This window comes from Triticum aestivum, chromosome 7A, assembly GCF_018294505.1.
Source record: "Triticum aestivum cultivar Chinese Spring chromosome 7A, IWGSC CS RefSeq v2.1, whole genome shotgun sequence".
Taxonomy (NCBI): domain Eukaryota; kingdom Viridiplantae; phylum Streptophyta; class Magnoliopsida; order Poales; family Poaceae; genus Triticum; species Triticum aestivum.
The window spans coordinates 222,183,765-222,207,707 of NC_057812.1; the positions used below are offsets into that span (position 1 = coordinate 222,183,765).

A 23,943-nucleotide genomic window follows, 5' to 3' on the forward strand; every position below is an offset into this window, starting at 1 on the left:
ATACTTATTGGTCATGGTGGATAAATTCACCAAATGGATAGAAGCCAAGCCTGTTAAGATGGCCGAATCCGGACCGGTGATAGACTTTATATCCAGGGTCGTACACCATTACGGCGTTCCCCACAGCATCATCACTGATAACGGCACGAACTTCACGGTTGACAAGGTAAAACTCTGGTGCAAAAACATGGGCATCAAGCTCGATTATGCTTCCGTCTATCACCCACAAACTAACGGCCAGGTCGAACGTGCAAATGGTCTTATCATGAGCGGCATTAAACCCAGATTAGTGCAGTCCCTCAAGGAATCTAACACGCACTGGGTAGAGGAGCTTGACTCTGTACTCTAGGGGCTGCGGACCACGCCGAATCGCACCACCGGATACACACCATTCTTTATGGTGTACGGCGCAGAGGCAGTTCTGCCCTGCGACATAATTCATGACTCACCTCGAGTGCGCATGTATGAAGAAAGAGAAGCCGAGCTCGATCGGCAAGACAGCTTAGACGCATTGGAAGAGGAGCGTGACATGGCAAAAGCCCGTTCCGCATTCTATCAACAGCAGGCTCGAAGATACCAAAGCAGAGAAGTACGGGCCAAAAATTACAACGTTGGCGAATTAGTTCAACGACTACAGGACAAGAAAAAGGACAAACTCAAGCCCAAGTGGGAAGGTCCCTTCATAATTGACCAAGTCCTAACTGGTGGAGTGTACCGCCTGTGAGATGCATCGGATAACCGACTCGAGCCGAACCCATGGAACGCAGCCCGTCTTCGAAGATTCTATGCCTAGCGTTGGACTCTGTGTTCGTCTCCTTCCTCTGTCCATTTTTTTATATATTTCCTGTCTTACATTTCTCTTCTTCTCTCTCCCTCTCTTTCTTATAGCCTTTAAAGGCTCATAAAGTGATGCGCTATCCGCGCTCATTAAACCTAGGGGCTTCTTTAAACAGAAGCTTATTTATACGGGCTTCATACCCAACACATGTGTCACACTTTCGCATGTACCTTTTATTCACCATTATATGCATCGATATGACTTGAGTTTTGGCCAAGCTGGGTTGCCTGGCTCCTGTGCTTACCCCTACGTTCCCGATTGTTCGGCTAGGTGGTAAAGGGAGCACCTCTGCGATTGTTACTGCCGGGTCAGCCGGATGTGTACCTCAGACTGGGTGAAGCCGAAAGCTAGCGTTCTTAAGGGAATATTCGGTCGGTGAACTAAAGATGATTTTTTTTTTTTATTTATCTATATGCCCCAGATGTTTTTCCTGCGTTTCTTTTCGCAGCATGGACATGCACTTTAGGGCATGCCTCCCAGGGAAAGGAACCCCTAACAGAACTATTCTCCCTGGAAGATGTTTCTTACTAACCATGTAATATAACATAACTAGTCGGGCACTGGTCTGTTCACGCACTAATGACCCCTACGCCTAGTCTCCATGCATTCCCCGGTTCGTATATAACTGCATGGGAATTCGGACACACTCCGGACCGTCAGGTCCTGAGGCTGAAGCGAAAAGGTCGGCCATGACAACCGATCTACAATCCGGCTAGAAGGCATCATAAATGTCAATTACATTACATAGTCATTTTGACTGATTGTATTCCTCTTCAATACCATCTAGCAGGCTATCTAATTTACAGTACTGCTGGGAATAATTCGCGGCCAACTCTACTTGGCTGTATACTAAGCTTACAGGGATCTCCTTCCCATCGGGCCCTACAGGACCGACCTCGGCCATATGGTTGGGGTCAGCCTTTGCGTACCGCGTCTTCACCATGGCCCAGGCCTCCCTAGCGCCTTGATGGCAGACTGATATCTTCCACAATCGGAAGCGCCGCCATGCTCCCTTTTGCTTCTCGCAAGCTCTCCAAGACCTTCGGGCATGGAGACGGGTGGCCACAGGACCTGGGCGACGCCTCGCATCGCCTGCCAAACTCGATCGAGCAGTTGCGAGAGCTCGGGAAGAAGGTCACCCGTAGAACCAGGCATCTCCTCTGCAGGACGATCTGTGAGCACACCTACAGACATTGCTCTATTAGTTGACTTCCCCGCCGAACTTTCTTTCAAAAGGTTCGTTCAAGCACTTACTAAATATGCCGCGCCGAAGCCGCTGATTCTCCTTCACGGAGTCTGACAGCTGGGCACGAACATCCTTCAGCTCGACGCACAGCTTGGTGTTGGCATCTCGGAGATCGTTCTTCTCCCCCATCACCTTTAACAGCACCCTCTCACTAGCCTTTAGCTGGCGTAGGAGGTGTTGCCTTTCCGGATTCAATCCGATGCCATCTGCAATTTCATTTGTCAGATTCACACCAAAGCCGTGCTTCGCAAAATACTTCTTTCGAAGTGTATATTACCAGAGGGGGTCTCCTTAGGCTCCCCTGCCGCGGCTAGTGCGGCCTCAAGTTGGGCTTTGCACTCTTCCAGCTCCTTAGACAGTTGGGAATTCTTTTCTGTAAGAACCTGCATAACAAATGATCCTTAAATCAGTTATTTTAACTGTTTCAAGTCTCGGGGGCTACTGGTATATATATAATTACCAAAATTTTCTTACCCGTATGTCTTTTACATATTGCTCTGTGGCTCTGGTTAGACCATTTTGAGTGGCACGGAGGTACGCATCTCCCGACTTAAAGGCATCTAACGCCTCTTGGGAGAAACAAGCGTCACGAAGAATTGTCCGGCGACGCCTGTGGTTCATGGCACTCTCCACCTCAGAGTTGGTGGCAGACAACCTGTCCACATCCTCCATCGGAGGAGCGTCCGGTGCGCGCCTTGTGTTCGGCCCCGCTTCCGGGCCAGGCTTTGGAGCCTGGCTGGTGGAGGCGCGATTGGCGGTCTCTCCGAATATAGTTCGGCGAGGTCTTTTTGTCCTAAAGAGAGCACAAGTGTTAATATGCCCTGAAAGTACGGCACCTGGGATAAGGGGGTGCGCCATACCTTTGCGCTGACGCCCCGGTCCGGACTGCACCTCTTTTCTGCCCACGGGGCCCTGCGGCCCCTCGTTGGCTTGTCGCCGCAGGTTCGGCCTCCCGTTTCTGGGAGGCCGGGATTAGCGCTGGATAATCGGTCGTAATGGCCACTAGGGCGTTGTCCTTGCTCAATTGATGGAACACTCCATCAATCAGATCCACTGAAAACTCCGGATCCTCTTGCGAGTCCGGGTCGAGGGACCGTCCTGGGTCCTCGGGTTGTGGAGGAGGGTTGTTTATTTCTTTAACAGCCTGGCGCAGTTCCTGCGTCGAAATCACTAAGATTAAATATTTAACAGTGGGGATATAAAACGGATGGGGAAGATGTGATCACTCACCCAGCTTGGAGGATTGTACATGGAAAATCCACCCTTTGGGTCAACACGGAGAAAATCCTCCTCTTCTCCCTTGTACAAAGCGGACAAGGTCTTTATTAGAGCCGTAGCCAAATCCGGCCCCTTACGGCCGTAGCGGGTGGTGTCGTCCTCCCCGTTGAAATCCCACATGGGGTGGCCTCTATACTGTAGCGGTTGCACCCCCGCATGATGCATGCAGCCATGACCCCGATCATGGTTAGTCCGGAATGAGCTAACAATCTTATCTGGCCCATTAGGTAAACAACACCCCTGTCACTTTCCCTCTGAGGGCTCCGTGGGCGCCAGCTTAGGTGCTTCTTTAAGGGAGCACTGTTGAATTCAGGGAGGCCGATCCGGACAGGATCCAGCAGCGGGACATCTTCTATGTAAAACCATTCCGAGGGCCAGTCTTCGGACGCCTTCTTTGGGGTTCCAAACAGATAGCCAGTCCCGGCGATGCGCCATACTTTGTCTCCACCCACTTGATACATAGACCCCTTCTTGGAACAAGGCACGAGGCAAAATAGCTCCCTCCACAGTCTGAAATGAGCTTCAACACCCAAGAACAGCTCGCAGAGGGCTACAAAGCCCGCGATATGCAATACTGAGGTGGGCGTGAGATGATGTAGCTGGAGGCCGTAGAACTCCAGCAGCCCCCGGAGAAATGGATGGATTGGAAATCCGAGCCACCTTATTAAATAAGGGACGAGGCACACCCGCTCTCCTTTGGAGGGATTAGGGGCGCTCTCCGCTTGCTCTCCGCCGTTGTAGACGGCAAGACCTGATCGAACCGGGATCATATAGGCCGGGGGGAGAAATCCCTTGGTCTGGAGCATCACTAACTCGCTATGCGGGGCGGAGCATCTTTCCCAATATCCAGGCTTAGGGCTGGAAGGGCGGGAGGAGGAGTCGCGACGGCTGGCCATGGTGGAATGGATCTTTGTCGAATGCACTCTGATGAACACTCGGGGAGGGGGAAGGTGTGGTTTGGATCTAAATCCTCGTCTCCTTAAATAGGTCAGCTTGTTTGCGCAGCTAGGGGTGTGAATGTAAAAACGCTCAGACCTTTTATATTCGTTTGACACGTGGGGAGCGGCCATTATTGGGCACAGAAGCCAAGGAGCGCAACATCTACAAGAAACCGGACTTTATTCAACAGGTACATGGAATTTGGAGGAGAACCCACCTTGCAATGCCAAAGACAATCTGCGCGTCGGACTCATCGTCATTGAAGCCTGGTTCGGGGGCTACTTAGGGAGTCCTGGATTAGGGGGTGTCCGGATGGCCGGACTATACCTTCATCCGGACTCCAGGATTATGAAGATACAAGATTGAAGACTCCGGCCCGTGTCCGGAAGGGACTTTCCTTGGCATGGAAGGCAAGCTTGGCGATACAAATATTTATATCTCCTACCCTTGTAACCGACTCTATGTAACCCTAACCCTATCGGGTGTCTATATAAACCGGAGGGTTCTAGTCCGTAGGACAACATACACATCAACAATCATACCATAGGCTAGCTTGGGTTTAGCCTCCTCGATCTCGTGGTAGATCTACTCTTGTACTACCCATATCATCAATATTAATCAAGCAGGACGTAGGGTTTTACCTCCATCGAGAGGGCCCGAACCTGGGTAAAACTTCGTGCCCCTTGCCTCCTGTTACCATCCGGCCTAGACGCATAGTTCGGGACCCCCTACCCGAGATCTGCCGGTTTTGACACCGACAGGATCCATTCCTCATTCTGGGTGCCTATGGCCACGCTCAATTTTTTCGGAGCGGTCTCTGTTTGGTTACAGTCCATTCAGAATCGCCTCTCTAAATTCGATTGGGAGGCATTTGGAGCTCTTCTATGCACTCGCTTTGGTCGTGATAAACACCAACTCCTAATCCGTCAGTTTTACACTGTTCGTCAAACGTCCACCGTGGCTGAATACATTGAGCGATTTGAATTAATTGTTAATCATTTAGCTTCATATTCAGAAACCATTCATCCTTACTTTTACCTGACTCGTTTTGTCGAGGGCTTGAGGGCGGACATTAGAGCAGTGGTGCTGATCCAGTGGCCACCGGACTTGGATACAACCTGCTCACTGGCTCTGTTACAAGAAGAAGTCATGGACTCGGCGCATCCAGCGCATCCACCATGGGGCGCGCCGCGCGGCGCTGATGTTCCTCCACGACCCAGCTCGCCGCTGCCATTACCTCTTCCACCGCGACCGCCACCTGCACCGACTTCGACGCCTACAACGGATCATAGAGGGGTGGAAGGCGCGCACGCTGACAATTCCAAGGTCAAGGCGCTTCGTGAATATCGCCGTGCTCGCGGACTCTGCTTCAAGTTCGGAGAGCGGTGGGGGCACGATCACACGTGCCCCACTACGGTGCAGCTCCACGTGGTGGAGGAACTCTTGGAGCTCTTCGGCATCAATGTTGTTCCAGACAATGAGCAGCCGGAGGTCGCAATGGCCATTTCCAAGCATGCCCTCATTGGAGATAAGTCACCCAAGGCGTTTCAGCTACACGTGTGGCTCCAAGGTCATGAGATTCTCATCCTGGTGGACTCGGGCAGCTCTACCTCATTTGTGGATGCCGCCCTAGCCACCCAATTGTCAGGCGATACTCCTTTAGCTCGTGTTGGGCGTGTCAAGGTTGCCGGTGAGGGCGAATTGCAGTGTCAGGCAGCCATTCCTAAATGCAAATGGTCATCACAAGGCCATGAATTCACCACAGGCTTCAAGGTATTGTCTCTGGGCATGTACGATGCAATTCTGGGAATGGATTGGCTCGAAGAGCATAGTCCAATGACAGTGGATTGGAAAGGGAAACACATTGCTATTCCTGATGCAGCCGGGACTGTTCACCTTCATGGACACCCATCAACTGCTTCGTGTGAAGTGATCAACAACATGCAGCTCAACAACTTGTGTCGTCAGGGCGCTGTCTCGCATATGGTGCAGCTGTATCACGTCACTCTGGGTTCTGGCGAGGAACAATAAGCTACACCTGAATGTATCCAAGCTGTCCTGAACCAGTACCCTGAAGTTTTTGAAGAACCTACTGGTCCGCCACCCAAACGCAGCTGTGATCACCACATCCTCTGATTCCGGGTGCACAACCAGTCAATATTCGACCATACCGTCACAAACCAGAGCACAAGACCGAAATTGAAGAATATGTAGCTGAGCTGCTCAAACAAGGCGTTATCAGGAAGAGCACAAGCCCGTTTGCATCCCCAGTGATACTAGTAAAGAAAAAAGATGGTACTTGGCGTTTGTGTATCGACTACCGTCATCTGAATGCCATGACTTCCATTGCCAAATTCCCAATTCCAGTGATTGAAGAACTACTCGATGAACTCCACGGAGCTGTCTGGTTTTCCAAGCTTGATCTCCGAGCCGGATACCACCAAATTCGCATTGCAGAAAGAGACGAATTCAAGACAGCTTTTCAAACACATTATGGGCTTTTTGAATTCTTGGTGCTCTCTTACGGCCTGGCTGGTGGTCCAACCATGTTCAACGATGCAGTGACGGGCACCCTCCAACCCCTCCTGCGCAAGTGTGTTCTATTGTTCTTCGATGATATCCTCGTCTTCAGCCGCACGCTCGAAGACCATACAGCACACCTTGCGCAAGTTCTTCAGCTGCTAAAAAGGGACCAATGGAAGGTCAAAGCATCGAAATGTTGTTTTGGTCAGAAGAAGTTGTCGTACTTGGGACATGTTATCAGTGCTGACGGAGTAGCGACAGAACCCAGCAAGATTCAGATCCTCTCTGACTGGCCTACACCAACAGACATTAAAGAAGTGTGCCGCTTCCTCGGACTCGCGGGCTACTACCGCCGGTTCGTGCGTCACTTTGGAATCATGGCTCGGCCTCTATTCAACTTACTGAAAAAGGGGACCCCATTTGTGTGGACACAAACGACCGAAGAAGCATTCCAGCTGCTTAAACAGGGACTCATCACAGCACCGGTGCTTGCCCTCACGGATTTCTCGAAACCATTTGTGGTTGAGACTGACGCATGTGATGCGGGTGTGGGAGCAATCCTCCAACAGCAAGGACACCCCATTGCGTACATGAGCAAGGCGCTCTGCCCCCGGTTCAGAGGTTTGTCAACTTACGAGAAGGAGTATCTCGCTGTTGTGGTAGCTGTTAACCAATGGCGTCCCTATCTGCAACACAGTGAATTTGTGATTCAAACTGATCAGAAAAGCCTTGTGCACCTTGAAGAACAACGAATCACGACCCCGTGGCAGCAGAAAGCGTTCAATAAGCTGTTGGGGCTACGCTATACAATCAGGTACAAAAAGGGAGTAGACAATGGAGCAGCAGATGCCCTCTCTCGAGCCACTCACTCTGAGCAGCTACAGACACTCTCTACATGCCAACCAAGCTGGATGGAAGATGTGATTAATAGTTACAATGCTAATCCCCAAGCACAAAAGCTGCTGGAACAACTGGCCATCCGAGCTGACCCCAAAGGCCGTTTCACCTTGGAGCAAGGCATTCTGAGATTCAGAGGAAGAATTTGGCTTGGGGGTTCTACGTCAATACAACAACAAGTGATTGTTGCCTTCCATGACACGCCTATCGATGGTCACTCCGGATTCCCGGTCACTTGGCGGCGTGTGCGCCAGCTGTTTGCGTGGCCTAAAATGAAGACACATATTCAACATTATGTCAGATGTTGCAACACCTGTCAGCAAGCTAAACCTGATCGAGCAGCTTACCCTGGATTGCTAGAACCTCTTCCAGTTTCAAAAGAATCTTGGGAAATGATCAGTATGGACTTCATCGACGGGCTGCCTCAATCACGAAGTGTCAACTGCATTCTGGTCATTGTGGACAAACTGACAAAATTTGCTCATTTTCTGCCTCTGGCACATCCCTACACAGCTTCAAAAGTGGCTCTGCTGTATATGAATCAGGTCTACCGACTCCACGGATTCCCTGGTCCAATCATCTTTGATCGCGACCCGGTTTTTACTAGCCACTTCTGGCAGGAATTGTTCAAGTATGCTGGCACAGGGCTCCGCATGAGCTCAGCCAATCACCCGCAGACGGATGGCCAAACTGAACGTGTCAACCAGTGCCTGGAAACCTTTCTTCGATGCTTCACACACGCCTATCCTTGACGCTGGAGCTTTTGGATCCCACTAGCTCAATTTTGGTACAATTCGTCATATCATTCAGCTATTGGTATGTCACCCTTCAGAGCTATGTATGGGCATGAACCACGCCAATAGGGCATTACTGCAACCAATGCCTGCTCGGTTCCAGCCTTGCGTTCGTGGCTTGATGAACGTGCAGTAGTTCAGGAGCTACTGCAACAGCACCTCCACCGTGCTCGACAATGCATGAAGCAGCAAGCAGATAAGAAGCGGTCAGTCCGAACCTTCTCTGTGGGTGATCATGTCTACCTGAAGTTGCAGCCTTATGTTCAAACATCAGTGGTTGCACGCGCCTGTCACAAACTGGCTTTCCAATTCTTCGAACCCTACAAAATCATCAACTGCATCAACCCTGTGGCATATAAACTTCAGCTGCCGGAGCGCTCACAAGTGCACCCTGTGTTCCACATTTCCCAATTGCGCAAGGCTCTCCTCCTAGGTACATCAGCATCTCAAGATCTACCTGTGCACTCTACCATTCCTGCCGTGCCTGCAGCGATTATTGATCAGCGTTGGCGCAAGCGTCGTGGTGCCATGGTGGAGCAAGTCCTCATACGCTGGTCCAACCCAGCAGCCGTCGCTGACTCATGGGAGGATCGTGTGGCGCTCCAAGCTCGCTTCCCATCTGCAGAGGCTTGGGGTCAAGCCTCAGCTCAAGAAAGGGGGGATGTCAGCGCCCCTGGCAACGGGACCCCTCCTGTCAGCTCGCCCGCGCCTCCAAGGCTGACACGTCCTCGCAAGCCCTGCCCAAGAGTCAGTGGGCCTAAGTGGGTGTGACCAGGCCCAGCCCTTATGTGCTCATACTTATAACGATGAGGCAGAATAGAAGGGCATCCAGTGGATCACGAAACCTGGCGGTGGCGGCTCTCCTACATGTTCCCCTTTCCTCTTGTATGAACCCTAGCTCGATGGAAATTGCTTGTAATCACCACTACTCTGTACTCTGAGAGATTGCTACCAGTTCAATATATCGATCCCTATCCTTGCTCCTAACACTATGCAACCAGCCAGCCACATGGCCAGGCCAACAAACGCGGCGACGGATGGAGCTGTTCGAGAGGAAACACATGAGGCAATTCTCGTGCCCCTGACCAACGCAGGTGGAAAAACTATTTTTTCTTATAATCTCGGAGGTGGAAAAAGTAACAGGAGTATCTCCGCGCATCGCGTTGTGTTGACTACCACCTAGGCTTTGCCTACTTTGGGGGTGTTTGGTTCAGGGACTTTTTAGTTCCAGAGACTAGAAAAAGTCCCTAAAAAGTCCCTAAAAACCAAACAGGAGGGACTTTTTCTACAAGGACTATAAAAAGACTCTACTAGAGAGTCTTTTTTGATTAGTCCCTGGGACTAGAAAAGGTCCTAGGACTTCTCAACCAAACACCACCTTTGTCAGACCACTAGTGCAGCCGAGTCTGAAAGAAACGGCACTCAAGACTTGTTGGTTTATTGATGGATTGAAAACCCTGTCGGCAGGCAGACTTGTTGTAGCTCTAATCGCACTTGCGAGACATTCAAAGGTTCATTTCCCCCGACAGGGACTCTACATTCAGCTATGACAAGCTTGCCCTCACAACTCCCTCGCTCACACGGCTCAAAAAAAAACTCCCTCTCTCACCAGTCGTTTACATATCGCATTTTTTTCTGCTGGTACTCTGAAAAATCTTTTGGTCCACGGAGAAAAAAACGGAATGTTTTATTTGATATTTAATAAAAAACTGTGAAACGCAAAAAATGTTCACGGGTCTGAGAAAAGCTTACGAATTAGAAAAATATTTGTGATTTTTTTCAAAGATATCATGAAAAAGAAATAAAATCACGTATTTGAAAAAAGTTTGTGAGTATCAGAAAATTCACGAATTTCAAGATTTGTTCCCTCATTTGAAAATGTTCACAAATTTGAATTTTTTTTCATGAACTTGACCGTTAATTTTATTTAAAAAGTTAATAAATTGGGAAAACATCATGAATTTGAAAAAAGTTCAAGAACTTAAAAATATTAATGAATTTGAAAAGTTCACCAAATTGAATTTTTTAACAAATTTTTAAAAAGTTCATAGAATTGAAAAAATCACGAACTTGGAAATAGAAAATAATGGAAAAAGAAATGAAAAGTAAAAGACGAAGGAAAAAAGAGAAAGGTAAAAAAACGAAGAAAAAAACAAAGAACCCAAAGCCTAAAAGACGCACCAAGAAAAACCGGGCGAACCTCTATAAGGTTCTAAAAAACTGGTGGGGGCGATAATGGTCTGGCAACCTACATATAGTACTCCCTCCGTTCCAAATTACTTGTCGCAGATATAGATATATCTAGATGTATTTTAGTTCTAGATACACTTATTTCTTTGACGAGTAATTTGGAATGGAGGGAGTATATCCTAACGAACTAGGGGATGTGTACTGAGTTGCGAAAACAGTTACATCTGGTGCTTAAGATACCAAAATAGATATCTGACTATGTCTCGCTTATAGCGAAGGCGGGAGCCCACAGGACACTATCTTTTTTATCTTCTGTTCGTTCATGTTTTTTCGTTTTTTCTTTCTTTTATTATTTTTGCTTACAATTACAAATATTCTAAACATATATATATTACAAAAAGCTTTACATGAAACATTTTAAAAACTATTAACCAAGCATTTGGAAAATGTTAAACGTGTATTGATAAAATGTTTCTCATGTATACAAACAATCTATACAAAAAATATATAATGTGTATGAAAAAGTTGACCATTTTTAAAAAATGTTAATAAAGCATTTGAATTTTTTTAATCAGGTATTTGAAAAATGTTAATCAAACATTTAAATAATATTAAATTTATATAGATTTTTTTGTCGTGAACATGAAAAAAATACAATGTGCATGAAAAAATTGTCAACCATGTATTTATAAAATATTAAACGTGTATACAAAATGGTTCCTGGTATATACAAAAAACATAACATATATTAAATAAAAGTAGACATAAAGATATATTTTTTAAAATATTTTTGTACTTAAAAATGTTAAACATGTCTATAAGAACATCCGGCTGGGTGACTTTTTTTGTCCGGGTAGGCAGTTCAGACATTTGGGGGGTTATGGGGCGTCCGGTTGTAGATGACTAGATGCTATAAGATATCTCTAACCTATCCCCTGTAATTTAGAGGAGGATATGCTCCTCTAAAAAGTGTTGTTTCTAACCGATCCACTAAATTTAACTCTTTATTTTTGACAGATTCGATTAATTTTGGGCCATCGAGTGAAACTTCACTACTCGATTATTTTATTAAATGACATCTTGGTTACATACGTCACGAGTTCTTCGTTAAGAGAACCGATTCAAGAAAAACTATAAGAAAATTTACACATTTCAATAGAAACACCACTTCGAACCGATTCAAGAAAAACTATAAGAAAATTTACACATTTCAATAGAAACACCACTTCGCCAATTGCGTCTGCTAGTCCAATCATAGCTTTCTCCATATCTTCATTGTTTACATTGTTGATATTCTCTATTGGCTTCTCAAGCTTGCACACTTCTTTATTCTCCACCTCCTCAAATTTGGACATTGCATCCTTTCTAGTCTCAGACTTCGACATTGCGTCCTCTCTAGTCCCATTTCTAGCAACTAGTGCACTAACATCTACTTCCTCCGTCCGGGTTTATTAGGCCTAAAGACAACTTCTCTTAGACCAAGACACATAGTAATTTGCTCACATTAATTCTTCCATTCCACTCTCAATGAACTCTCTCACATGCATGCAACCAATGAAAAAGCACGCATGAAGTGTATTAATTTTTCAGCCATGGCACCAACAACAATAGCTTTCAATGCAACCAATGAAATGATTGCATGCATGCACCTTTCCAACGCGAGGCCTTATAAAAGGGGACATGCTTATGATGCTGAGAGGCCTAATAAACCCGGACGGAGGGAGTAGGAAACTGGAGATGACACCCATGCACAACGGGAATTGTGAAAGGATCGTTATGGTTGACTAGAGGGGGGTGAATAGGCAACTACCAATTTTTAGCTTTTCTTTACCAAATTAAACTTTGCATCAAAGTAGGTTGTCTAGATGTGCAACTAGGTGAGCAACCTATATGATGCAATAACAACAAGCATACAAGCAAGCAAGGGTAGAAACAATAAAGAGCTTGCACAAGTAAAGGTAAGAGATAACCAAGAGTGGATCCGGTGGAGACGAGGATGTGTTACCGAAGTTCCTTCCTTTTGAGGGGAAGTACGTCTCCGTTGGAGCGGTGTGGAGGCACAATGCTCCCCAAGAAGCCACTAGGGCCACCGTATTCTCCTCACGCCCTCACACAATGCGAGATGCCGTGATTCCACTATTGGTGCCCTTGAAGGTGGCGACTGAACCTTTACAAACAAGGTTGGGGCAATCTCCACAACTTAATCGGAGGCTCCCAACAAGACCACGAAGCTTCACCACAATGGAATATGGCTCCAAGGTGACCTCAACCGTATAGGGTGCTCAAACACCCAAGAGTAACAAGATCCGCTAGGGATGAGTGGGGGAATCGAAAATCCCTTGGTGAAAGTGTAGATCGGGGCCTTCTCAACCACTCCCGAGCAAATTAACAAATTTGATTGGCTAGAGAGATAGATCGGGCGGAAATGAAGCTTGGAGTATTTAATGGAGCTTGAGCAATAAATGGAGCTTGGGGGAGGAAGAGGTAGGTGAAAAGGAGGAAGGGGACTCCCTTTTATAGTGGGGGCAACAATCCCGTTGCCCCCCCACCAACCAGCCCCGCACAGGGCGGTACTACCGCTGAGAGGGGGCAGTACTACCGCCAGGCGACGGTACTGCCGTGCCAACCAGCGGTACTGCCGCGCTGAGGAGACTTAGTAGGGAACGGACCCAAATGCGGTACTACCGCGGTGGTAGGGCGGTACTACCGCTCCTGGAACGGTACTACTGCCACTACAACCATGACTAGTGCCGCAAAACCCGACACGAGAAAAAGACCTCTCGAATCGAGGCGGTAGGAGTCAGACTACCCAGCGGTACTACGGCAGAGGGGTCAAGGGCGGTAGTACCGCTGTGGAGCGGTACTGCCGCTTGTGACCCTTCGGCCGTAGTATCGTAGGCAGTGCGGTACTACCGCTGGGGCGCGAGAGAGAGGGAGAAGGGATCTCTCAAGGAAGCTGAGGACCAGGCGGAGGTGCCAGGCCCCCAGCGGTACTACTGCTGTGGAGCCACGGCGGTACTACCGCTGCAAAGCGGTACTGCCGCTTGTGGCTTCTCAGCGGTACTACCGCTGGGTGCGCGGTACTGCCGCTTAGACCTAGACAGAACAAGGAAGAGAGGAGAGATCTCTTCAATGGACAGGAAAAGCTCGGAGGGTGAGAAGCTGATGTGTACGTGATGATTCCACCCAAGCAAAACCCCAGCGGACCCCCTCTTGATAGTACGGTGCCCTCTACGCAACTAGTCCACCGAGAAAGAAACGAAAGAGCTACACCGTCTTGAAATACACTCCGAGGGGAAGAACGCGTCTCGTGCCAGGGGAGAATTTGTGAATTAAACAAAGCACAAGATTAATCTGCAAACATGTTGTCATCAATCACCAAAACTACATTGAGAGAGATATGCCGTAACAAATTGGATGCGGTAATTCCTATGAGATTTGATGGTCTAAAAATTTGGTATTCTGATTACCAATGTGATAATTTAGAGTCAAGCACGTACATAATTTAATATATTTGATTAATATATAGTTGTTGGAAATTTATTTAATATAAGTATTGAAAGTGCAGGTTATCGACCAGAGAGGGGTGAATGGGAGAATTTTACAAATTCGTCAAAGATGGGAGATTTTGACAAATAACATGGGGACGAGAGATGTAATAGGATGAAAACTAAATCGTCACAATGAAGCAAGACATGCACAATAATAGATACAGATTAAGAACATGCAAACATACATACAATCAGACATGCACAATAATAGATACAGATTAAGAACATGCAAGCATACATACAATCAAAACGTATGCATGATGAATTGAAGGAATGAAATGCATCAAAATGAAAGTCTTATGTTCAAAGTCGTTAGTATGCAAGACACAAATTCTTCAAGTGCAGAAGTACAAAAAGTAGAGGGTTGAGGAATTTGAAACCAGGCTGGCTCGGTGAAGATACATGATTTGTTTGACCAGTTCCAGTTGTTGTATCAACTATGCGTCTGGTTAGGGAGACTGAGATTGGACTAAAAAACACTAAGTCTTCACCTTATTCCAGCTGTTGTATCAAAAGGCACTAAGTCTTCACCTTATTCCTCTTGAGCTAAGGTCATTTAGACCCCGCCCAATCACTCATGGTAAGTCTTCAAGGTAGACTTCCAAAACCTTCACAAACTCGTTCTATGGCACTCCCACAAATTCTTCTTGGATGCACAGACCATGACACCTAACCGTCTGGTAGAATGATGGTCTTCAAAGGTAACAGGTGTCGGATCACACAGGGTAATCTCTTTAGTGACACTCAATCACTTTGGCTTTGAGTGTTTGGGTTTTTCCTTACCCGGGGTTTTCTCAAGTTCGCCAGAGGAAGGGTTGCCCTCAAATGACACTTGTCAATCTCTCTCTTGAAGCAGCCAACTAGCTATCGGTTGGGCGGGCTATTTATAGCAGGGGCAACCTGCCAAGATAAGACATAAACATCCTTCGAAGACGACCATTGTCAGGATAAGGATCCACTCAACAGTTGGCAATCGCGTAGCAACAGCCAGAATGACAAATTCATCAGAACTCCCATTTTCCTCACATGGTATGCAAAATCGCACTAGCGAAGTCCTAACTCTTCAGCCAGTCCAGTTTCGCCAACGACCAGAAGAACTTCGTCTCTATCGTTAAAGAACTCGACTACATCACAAGAGATTTCTAACGTCTTCACTCGAAAAAATAGGTATATTTTTGGGTTTGAGCATCACTTCGTAAATATGTCTATGTATCACCTAGACCCCCTTTAACAGTATGGTGTTTCCTATGACTCAAGTAGAAAGAAATTATGAAAACAAAGTCTTCAAGCTTTCAATTCTTCACATCAATTTCTTCAAAGATCACACCAAATTCTTCACTGAAGAAATACAATTTTAGGGGTCGTCTTTTGTCGATTAAACCAAATCTCCAAGGACTACATCTCCTGTGTACACTCAAAACACATTAGTCCTTTAATCCATTTGTCTTTAATACTCCAAAACCATCAAGGGGGCACTAGATGCACTTACAAGTATAACATGCAAGATGCTTGTTAAGGTGAATATTTTCTCGTGCATAATGACATAGTGAGTTGGCATAGTTGCATGTTGAGAGAATTAAATTTAGTGGGGCATGCATGATGGCATGATGAGGTGGCATAGTTGCATGTGAGGATAATTGAGTCAGTGGAGATTAACTATTTAGGTATATATGATATATGATTTCTCGTCGTCAATAGATCAATGTACTCTTCTCACCGATACCAAAATGTGTATCCTTCCTACATACAATTTTGTGCAAATAACGTATTTGAAATTGCAACGAGTCCGAAGAACAAACGTAGAAAATGGCATCCACTGGTCCTTTTCACACTTGTAAAAAACCCATCCAGGATATTCGGCATGCCAGCAGTAATCACGTTTACTAACCGGTAGAGGCACGCCGACAAGTTGTTGGCCGAGGACTGAGTCCCCCCTCCCCCCCCCCCCCCCGACGAGGGGCGAGGCGGTACCGGCGGGCGGTCTACGGTTGAGATGCGAACACCGATAGGAGTAGGACATACCGAGAAGCGGTGCAGAGCGGTCGAGGTGGCTGCGCGGGCGGCAACGAGCGTAGATCCGTCGATTTGGGCGTCGACGATGGAGAATCGACCAAATTAACCGGCGACAAGGAGCACGGCGGGTGCTACGGGGGTCAGTAGTAACATGTGGTGGCCGATGAAGGCAAGTAGGGCAGCGTCGGAATGGATGCAACACATGGTAGGGAGGGTACGGTCGAGGGGGTACTTTTACTCCTCCGGTGAGCGGTCGAGTATATTTAGGAGTCAGGCGGGCACGAACGATAAATTTTACTTAAACATTGTAAGGGATCAATTAGATGCAGTTTAGAAGAGGAAAAGTTTCCTCCCCTAACCCTAGGCGACTAGGGCAAACTTTCCCTCCAGACTTGTGAGCCGGTGGATTAGCCTCCCCTTCGCCTGCCGTTCCGGCGGCCGGTGGCGGGTAGGAGAATTTCAGTGCCTCCGCTTCATTTAGTAGCTTAGGTTAGTGTATTTTAGTCCCCACATGTGCAGAGTTCAGGCGGTTGGCAGCGCTTTTTCTTTGAGTTTGTCTTCGGGCTTCGACCCTCCTCGAGTTTATCCGTTTGGACGAGCCGACGGAGCTCCGCGTAGATCCTGCCGTCTTCTTGGGTTAGTGAGGTTAGGGTTTCTCGTCATGTTGCGTGACTTGGTGTCAGATGCTTCAGATCTAGCAAGGGTTCAACAGTGGTGACCGTGGCTCCAGGGCGCTGCACGTGCATTAAGACTTTCCGGCTGTCATCGACAAGGACAAGCCGGCTCCGGTAAAAAGCAGTGACAGCGGCTCGTTCTGACGGTAGTACTGGTCGTTTGATGGTCTAGAAATTTAGACGTAATTTTTGTTATGTTTGAGATACTTTGTACTATAGATGATTTTTTTATAATAGATATAATTCATTTATGTTGGTAATTGTTTAGGGATCAATTAGGGACACTTAATTGGTTGGTTTGTGAGTAGTATACATGTGGTTGGTTTGTATCGATTTTGGTCCGGTTTTTCATTGATTAACTGGACAAATCTCTTTTTCTTAATTAATCGATGAGGCAAATCTTTTGCCTCCGTTTTGAAAAAAAGGTTAGAGCAACTTCAATGGGGCGACCCATTTCGTTCGCTCGCGTCCGTTTGGGTCGGCGTCCGCGCCGACCCAAATTCAAATCGTGTCCGCCTGGCGTTCGCGCCGACCAATTTCTGGCCCAAAATTGCGCCTGAAATGCGTCGGCGCGGATGCGCCGCGCGTCTCCTCACCGTGCGCCGCGTCCTCATCTGGCGGCCACCCAACCGCCACCGGTCGTCTTATTTATGACGACCACCAACAGCGGGCCCACGCGTCAGCCAGTGGAAGCGTCCTTTTTAACCACGCGTGCGGCGTGGTCGGCCTCATCCACTTCTCCCGTCCACATCTGCCCCCCACCACTCCCTTTGCTTCCTCGCCGGCGATCGCAAACCCTAGCCATGGGCCTCTTCGGCAGCATCAATGGCAAGGGCATGGGCACCCCGGCGCCTCGTCCTCCCGTGCTCCCCTTCCCCCTCCTCCTTCTCCGGCGGTGACACATTTCCGCCCTGGTCGCCGGCGCCTGCACATCCCGGTGCACCAAGCACGGTGGCACTGGGAGTACAGGCAGCCATTGCCGTACCCCAACAACACGCTGCCGCACCGTTGGCATCTGGATCCGCAGTGGATCCCGGTGCCGGCGGTTCCTCGTACCCAACGGGCGCACGACGACGAGGTGCGCAGGCTTGCCGCAATGTCGACGCGGCTTGCCGCAATGCCGCCGCCCCAGCAGACGCCGGAAGAGGCTGCCCTGGCAGCGTACCAGGCGGCGTTCGGGTGGGCTGGCCCTGCTTCGGTCTTCATCGACCTCACCGACGACGGCAGCGTCGACGGCAAGGGCAAGAGCAAGGCCGACGACGTCTACGGCAGCGTACCGGGCGGCAGCAGGCGGACGCGGACTTTTTTAATGTTTTATTTAATGTTTATTAGATTTAAGTGAAATTTGGCCGGCGTTTGACCGGCCACTTTATGTTTAATTATGTTTATTTCGTGCAACTTATTATTATTTTTCCATGGTGGCACATTTGGGTCGGCCTTCCCGTTGGGCGGTCAAGCTGGCCTATTTTAAAATGCGGACACGCACGTCCGCCTGGCCGATTCAAATGGATAAAAAACAGACAAAACGTGCATTTGTTTGGATCGCCTCGTTGGATTTGCTCTTGGAGATGCTTAGAGAAATAGAGCAGGGCGGATGGGCAGGGGATCCGGCTGAGAAAGCGAGAAAATAAAGAAGCGGAAAACCAGGGGAAACAGTGAAGGAAAGCAGTTGTCGCTGGTCAGAGCAGTCATCGCTCCTATTTCCACACTAGACAAAATGGGGGCAGGGCAAAGCACCAGCGCGGCGGAAACAGTACCGCGGCACAGACTGCGCCATCACCACCAGTCCATCTCGCCCCCAGCCCAGAGGCTCCTCCACTCGCCTTTCCCCTCCCCTCCTCCGCCGCCGCCTCTCCCTCGGCGCAGCATCACCCCCTCGATCCCACGCTCCCCCGGCCAGTTCGCGGTCTCCCGCCGCGATTCCGCGCGGTGGGACGGCCGATCCGGCCGGGCCCTGTTCGTGTGGTGTGGGCACGTACTTCGCTCGGACTTGCGGGGAGAATCGGCGGCCGGATCGCACTATGGGCAGGTTGGTGGCCTGTTTGCTTCAGTTATTGCTAAATTGTGCGTGTGATTTCGTGGTAGCCATGTGAGGGCGCTTGTGCTTCCCGGAATTGCATGCGTGTCTCGCGGCTTCAGTTTGTGCTGCAGTTCGTGGAATGTGCGATCCGGTTCTAGGAGGTCCGAATATAGGTCGTTTTTGGTGAGATTTTTTCGCTAGTGGGTTTAGTGTTAGTCTACTGTCTAGTTGATCGTACAAGTGTTCTAGGTGATTTTATAAGTTAGGCCAACAGAAATAAAAATGGTACTAGAGAAGATGTGATACGTTTTACTGTTTGGAAGAGAAGGGCTAGAAGGATTTATGCATCCAATGTCATGTTCATACTTCTGGACCGTGTAGCTAGTACGATCACTGGAGGCAATGTTGCTTATGGCATATATGATACAGTAATGTAGGGTTTTCTATATTTCAGTGGTTTAATTTCTGGCATGCATCATTTTTTCTGGATGACAATTCATGAACAGTGATTTCCATGTTGAACTATTGGTGAATCTTGGGTGCTATCTCGCTGATATGTGCTTGTTTACTCCTTTTTTCACAGGGATCTTCTACTGGATAGTGTGGTATTGTGCTGAAATCACCGCGGACACTCTTTTGTGATTGTCTCTGATACTGATTGGTGTATTGCGCCTCTTCTTCTTCATCATCAATGGGCATTGTGAAGGTTGCAAGTGGTGCGCCTATAGCGAAGAGTAGTTACAGCCGTGAAAACGAGGACCTTACACAAGAGGAGAGATTACTGCTTGAGAGCTTTCCTAGTCATGATTCTGCCGATGACTGCGAACATGCAGAGGTCGATTGTGAGCTTGCAATGTCTGGAGGCCAGTTGTGCAATGTGCCTTATGGGCTTTATGATCTGCCTGAGTTAAATGACATACTGTCTCTGGAGACGTGGAACTCATGTCTAACAGAAGACGATAGATTCCGTCTAGCAGCATACCTCCCGGACATGGACCAACATGACTTGTTTACAACAATGACGGAGCTCTTGAGTGGCAGTGCTATGTTCTTTGGGAGTCCACTTAGAGGTTTTTTTGACAGATTGAATGGTGGATTTTATTCTCCAGAAGTTTCTCGGGCAAGAGAATTACTGATGAACTTTCAGAGACGAAGGTATTATCATTTTCTGAAGTTGTATCATGATGGCATTGTTTGGAAGTTTGCGTGCATGGACAAGCTGTGGAGAAGAAGTCTTGTGGATACTAGTCTTGAGGAGAAGATTCACATTTGGCACAACTGGATACAAGAGAAGCTTCTCACATTTGCAGATCCAAACAGTTCTCCTTTGAATGCAAGACTATCAAATATTGGTGAGGTTGAAGCTGCCAGTTTTGCATCATTGAAGCGAGCTAAACTTATAGAAGGGACATCAAGTACCAATTGGTCAGCCAAATACAAGGAGATAGTCCATGAAGCAAAACCAGTGGAAATTAGCTCATCGAACAGTCGCATTTTTCACCTTCAAGATGTGCCAGGTGAAAAATGTAGCAAACCACCAAAAGTCGTGCTTAAAGCAAATGCCGACAGTGATTTCCTTGCTGATGGCAATGCAGGAATATGTCATACACCAGGACTGATCCCACTCGCTCAGCTGGGAGTGCAGGTCTCCACCTTTTCTCCTTATGCTTTTTCACAGCATGTACATAATTTTTCTGTGAATCCATCTTATCCTTTATACATAAACACAAGGAGAAATTCTTTAGGCAGTTCAAGCTCAAAAGCCTGGCAGTTGGAGGGTGCACTAGAAACTTACCCTATCTTGGTCAAAAGCCCATTTGGAGTCCAGCATGCTGTTTTGGAGGATCTCAAAACAGGCAACCATTCTGCAGCGTTGAGTGGGTATCAGTCAGCAGCTAATAAACCTATCACAGCATATTCAGATGAAGGAAACGACACAAGAGAATCCCTCCATGAGAAGAACCTTTTGAAGAACTTTGGTCGGCCGGGTGCCATGGTTCCTGAAAGTTCTCCTGGTCTGTATATGAGAACCGCCATTGGCCACGAGACGAACGGATTGATGAAAATGTCCAACCCAGGAAATGCTGACATTATTTCTGAGATGCTTACCCTTGGTGCAAGCACAAACCCACCTTATAACTTCCCGATGCAGTCTGAAACAGTGCTCAAACAGCATCATGATGGGCTGAAGATGAAGGCACCTCCTTTCATGAACTCTGCTACAAGAGTTGAAGGACATAGATTCCCTTACACATACGCAAGGAGGAAGCCACACAGGGCGGTCGACCTCGTGGATCCTGTTGAGACGCCGACCATGGTGGGTTCAGAGACAGCGAGTGGGCTGGCTAGCATGGCAAATGTAAAGGCGAAGGGCATCAAACTTTGAAGTTTGCGAGCAACAAACAAGGAGATCTGATTATAGAGATGGGGAGTTGGCTTAACATCTAGCTAACATAGTAAATAAGGGTAATGTTTTGCTTTCTGTTGCGAAGTCGAATTGGCTGAAGCCTCCCTTTGTTACAGTATCATTCGGTATCTCAAGAGGACAAGTAGATAACAATCCTGTTAGATGAAATATGCAAAGCAGTCGAGTCTCACACCTAATTATTTCCCAATGACTCTTTGCTGCAATCATATAGTAAATTCTTATGGGCTTCAGATTTCTCTGTGATATCTATATATTTCTGATGTAGTATTATCTCTTTTCTCAATTTTCGTTCCGTTCAGTCAACACAGTCTCTAATATATGTTAGCCATTTATGTGAAATGTAATTGTACTCAACTTTGACGAAAAATGAAAACTGGCAGCGTAGTTTCTACGTGACAAGCAAATTGACAAGTGTGCTATACTTCACTACAATCTATGTATGACTGAATTTTCACAGATTCGTCAGTTCAGAATTCGAGATTTGAAATTTGAAATTCGTGTTATCTCTAGCATCAACCAGAGAGGATACTAAAGTATAAACCAAACCATGCCACCATCTTATATTACCATATCAATGGATTAAGGCATATGCCAAAGAAAAAACTTGAATAAAATCATATTATACCCTGAATTCTTTTTATGTTGCGCGATCCAAAAGGAAGATGAAGCCGAAATAGGGTTTCCTCCTGCTTTCTCTCCCTAATAATAAAGCACGGATTGACTTTGTCGGGTTTACCGTCACAATACGAATTTTTTGGAATAGCAGAGGTCTTAAGGACTTGGCTAAGAGAAGGTTTCTAGTTGATGCTTCGATAGAACACAAGTTGGATTTTATCGCTATTTCTGAGATTGGTAGGGACAACTTCACACCCCAGTTTCTGAGTACTCTATCGGGAGGTGTGGACTTTGATTGGCATTGTCTGCCTCCAAGAGGAAGATCCGGTGGGATTCTACTTGGGGTCAAGTGTGACTCCTTAGAAGTCCGGGATGTGGTTATGGGTGATTTTGCGGCTAAGTTTAGGGTCAGATCGAAGACTGATGGGTTTCGTTGGGCCTTGGTGGCGGTATATGGTGCCGCGCAGTCTGAATTCAAACCAGACTTTTGGCGGATTTAGTCCGTATTTGTGGTAGCGAGCAGCTCCCAATTCTAGTTGGGGTGATTTCAATATTATCCGTAGACGGGATGAAAATAACAGTGATAACTTTGACGGCAGATGGTCGTTCATGTTCAATACTATCATTGAAAGCTTGGATCTTAGAGAGATAGAGCTATCTGGTCGAAAATTCACTTGGGCCAATTCATTACCAACCCCGACGTTTGAGAAGCTGGATCGTGTCCTCGCTAGCGTCGAATGGGAACAGAAATTTCCCCTGGTAACGGTCCATGCGTTATCCCGAGCCGTTTCCGACCATACTCCATTGCTCGTTGACTCAGGAGAGGCAACGCATGTGGGGAACAAGAACACGTTCTCTTTCGAATTAGCGTGGTTTGAGAGAGAAGGGTTCATAGATCTGATAGCCAGAGAATGGGCTAAGGATTCGGGTGGGAGGTCGAATGTTGACAGATGGCAAAACAAAATAAGACATCTAAGGCAATTCTTACGTGGATGGGCTAAACATTTAAGTGGAATTTATAAGATTGAAAAGGATAGACTCCTTGACCTTATTCAATCCCTAGATGTAAAGGCCGAATCCTCCATTCTAGATACCAGAGAGCTGGAAACTAAAATGGAGGCGGAGTTACGACTGAAAGAGCTTCTTCGAGAGGAGGAATTTAGTGGGCATTGCGTGCGGAAGTCCGCAAAATCGTCAAAGGGGACGATAATATCCAATTCTTCCACATGATTGCAAATGGCAAACATCGAAAGAAGAGAATCTTTCAGCTCGAGCAGGATGAGGGGACGATTTTAGGGCAGGAAAATTTAAAATTATACATCACGAACTATTATAAACAGTTGTTTGGGCCTCCAGAGGATAATTTCGTTTCCTTGGATGAGTCGAGGATAGAGGGTGTCCCTCAGCTTGTTGTTGATGAGAATGAAATTTTAACCGCCCCGTTTTCGGAGAAAGAGGTGTTTGAGGCTATATCACAAATGAAGAATAATAAAGCTCCAGGCCCGGATGGTTTTCCGACGGAGTTCTACAAGAAGTGTTGGCACATTATCAAAGGGGACTTGATCCCGTTGTTCCATGATTTATTCAGTGGGCAATTACAGTTGTCTCACTTAAATTATGGAACAATAACTTTGCTTCCTAAGAAAACAGACGCCATGCGGATCGAGTAATTCAGGCCAATCTGTCTTCTTAATGTCAGCTTCAAGATTTTCACCAAGGTGGGGACGAATAGGCTTACACAGATTGCGTGTACTGCGGTGCAGCCTTCCCAAACTGCTTTTATGCCGGACAGAAACATTCTAGAAGGGGTTGTAGTTCTGCATGAAACACTCCATGAGATCCACACAAAAAAACTAGATGAGGTGGTTTTCAAAGTGGATTTTGAAAAGGCGTATGATAAAGTCAAATGGCCCTTCTTTCAACAGGCTTTGCGCATG

General features: G+C 47.2%; 1 protein-coding gene across 1 annotated transcript; it reads left to right on the plus strand.

The window, feature by feature from the left end:
* The first annotated feature begins 18,660 nt into the window (after positions 1–18,660).
* Positions 18,661–21,621, plus strand: LOC123151006 (uncharacterized). Its single transcript, XM_044570798.1, has 2 exons — positions 18,661–18,972; positions 19,547–21,621. The coding sequence occupies exon 2, from the start codon at positions 19,655–19,657 to the stop codon at positions 21,347–21,349; it is 1,695 nt and encodes a 564-aa protein (XP_044426733.1). The 5' UTR covers positions 18,661–18,972; positions 19,547–19,654; the 3' UTR covers positions 21,350–21,621.
* The last annotated feature ends 2,322 nt before the right edge of the window (positions 21,622–23,943 follow it).

Excerpts from the sequence above, each read along its gene's own strand:
- LOC123151006 (XM_044570798.1), top strand. The coding sequence starts at position 19,655 with ATGGGCATTGTGAAGGTTGCAAGTGGTGCGCCTATAGCGAAGAGTAGT.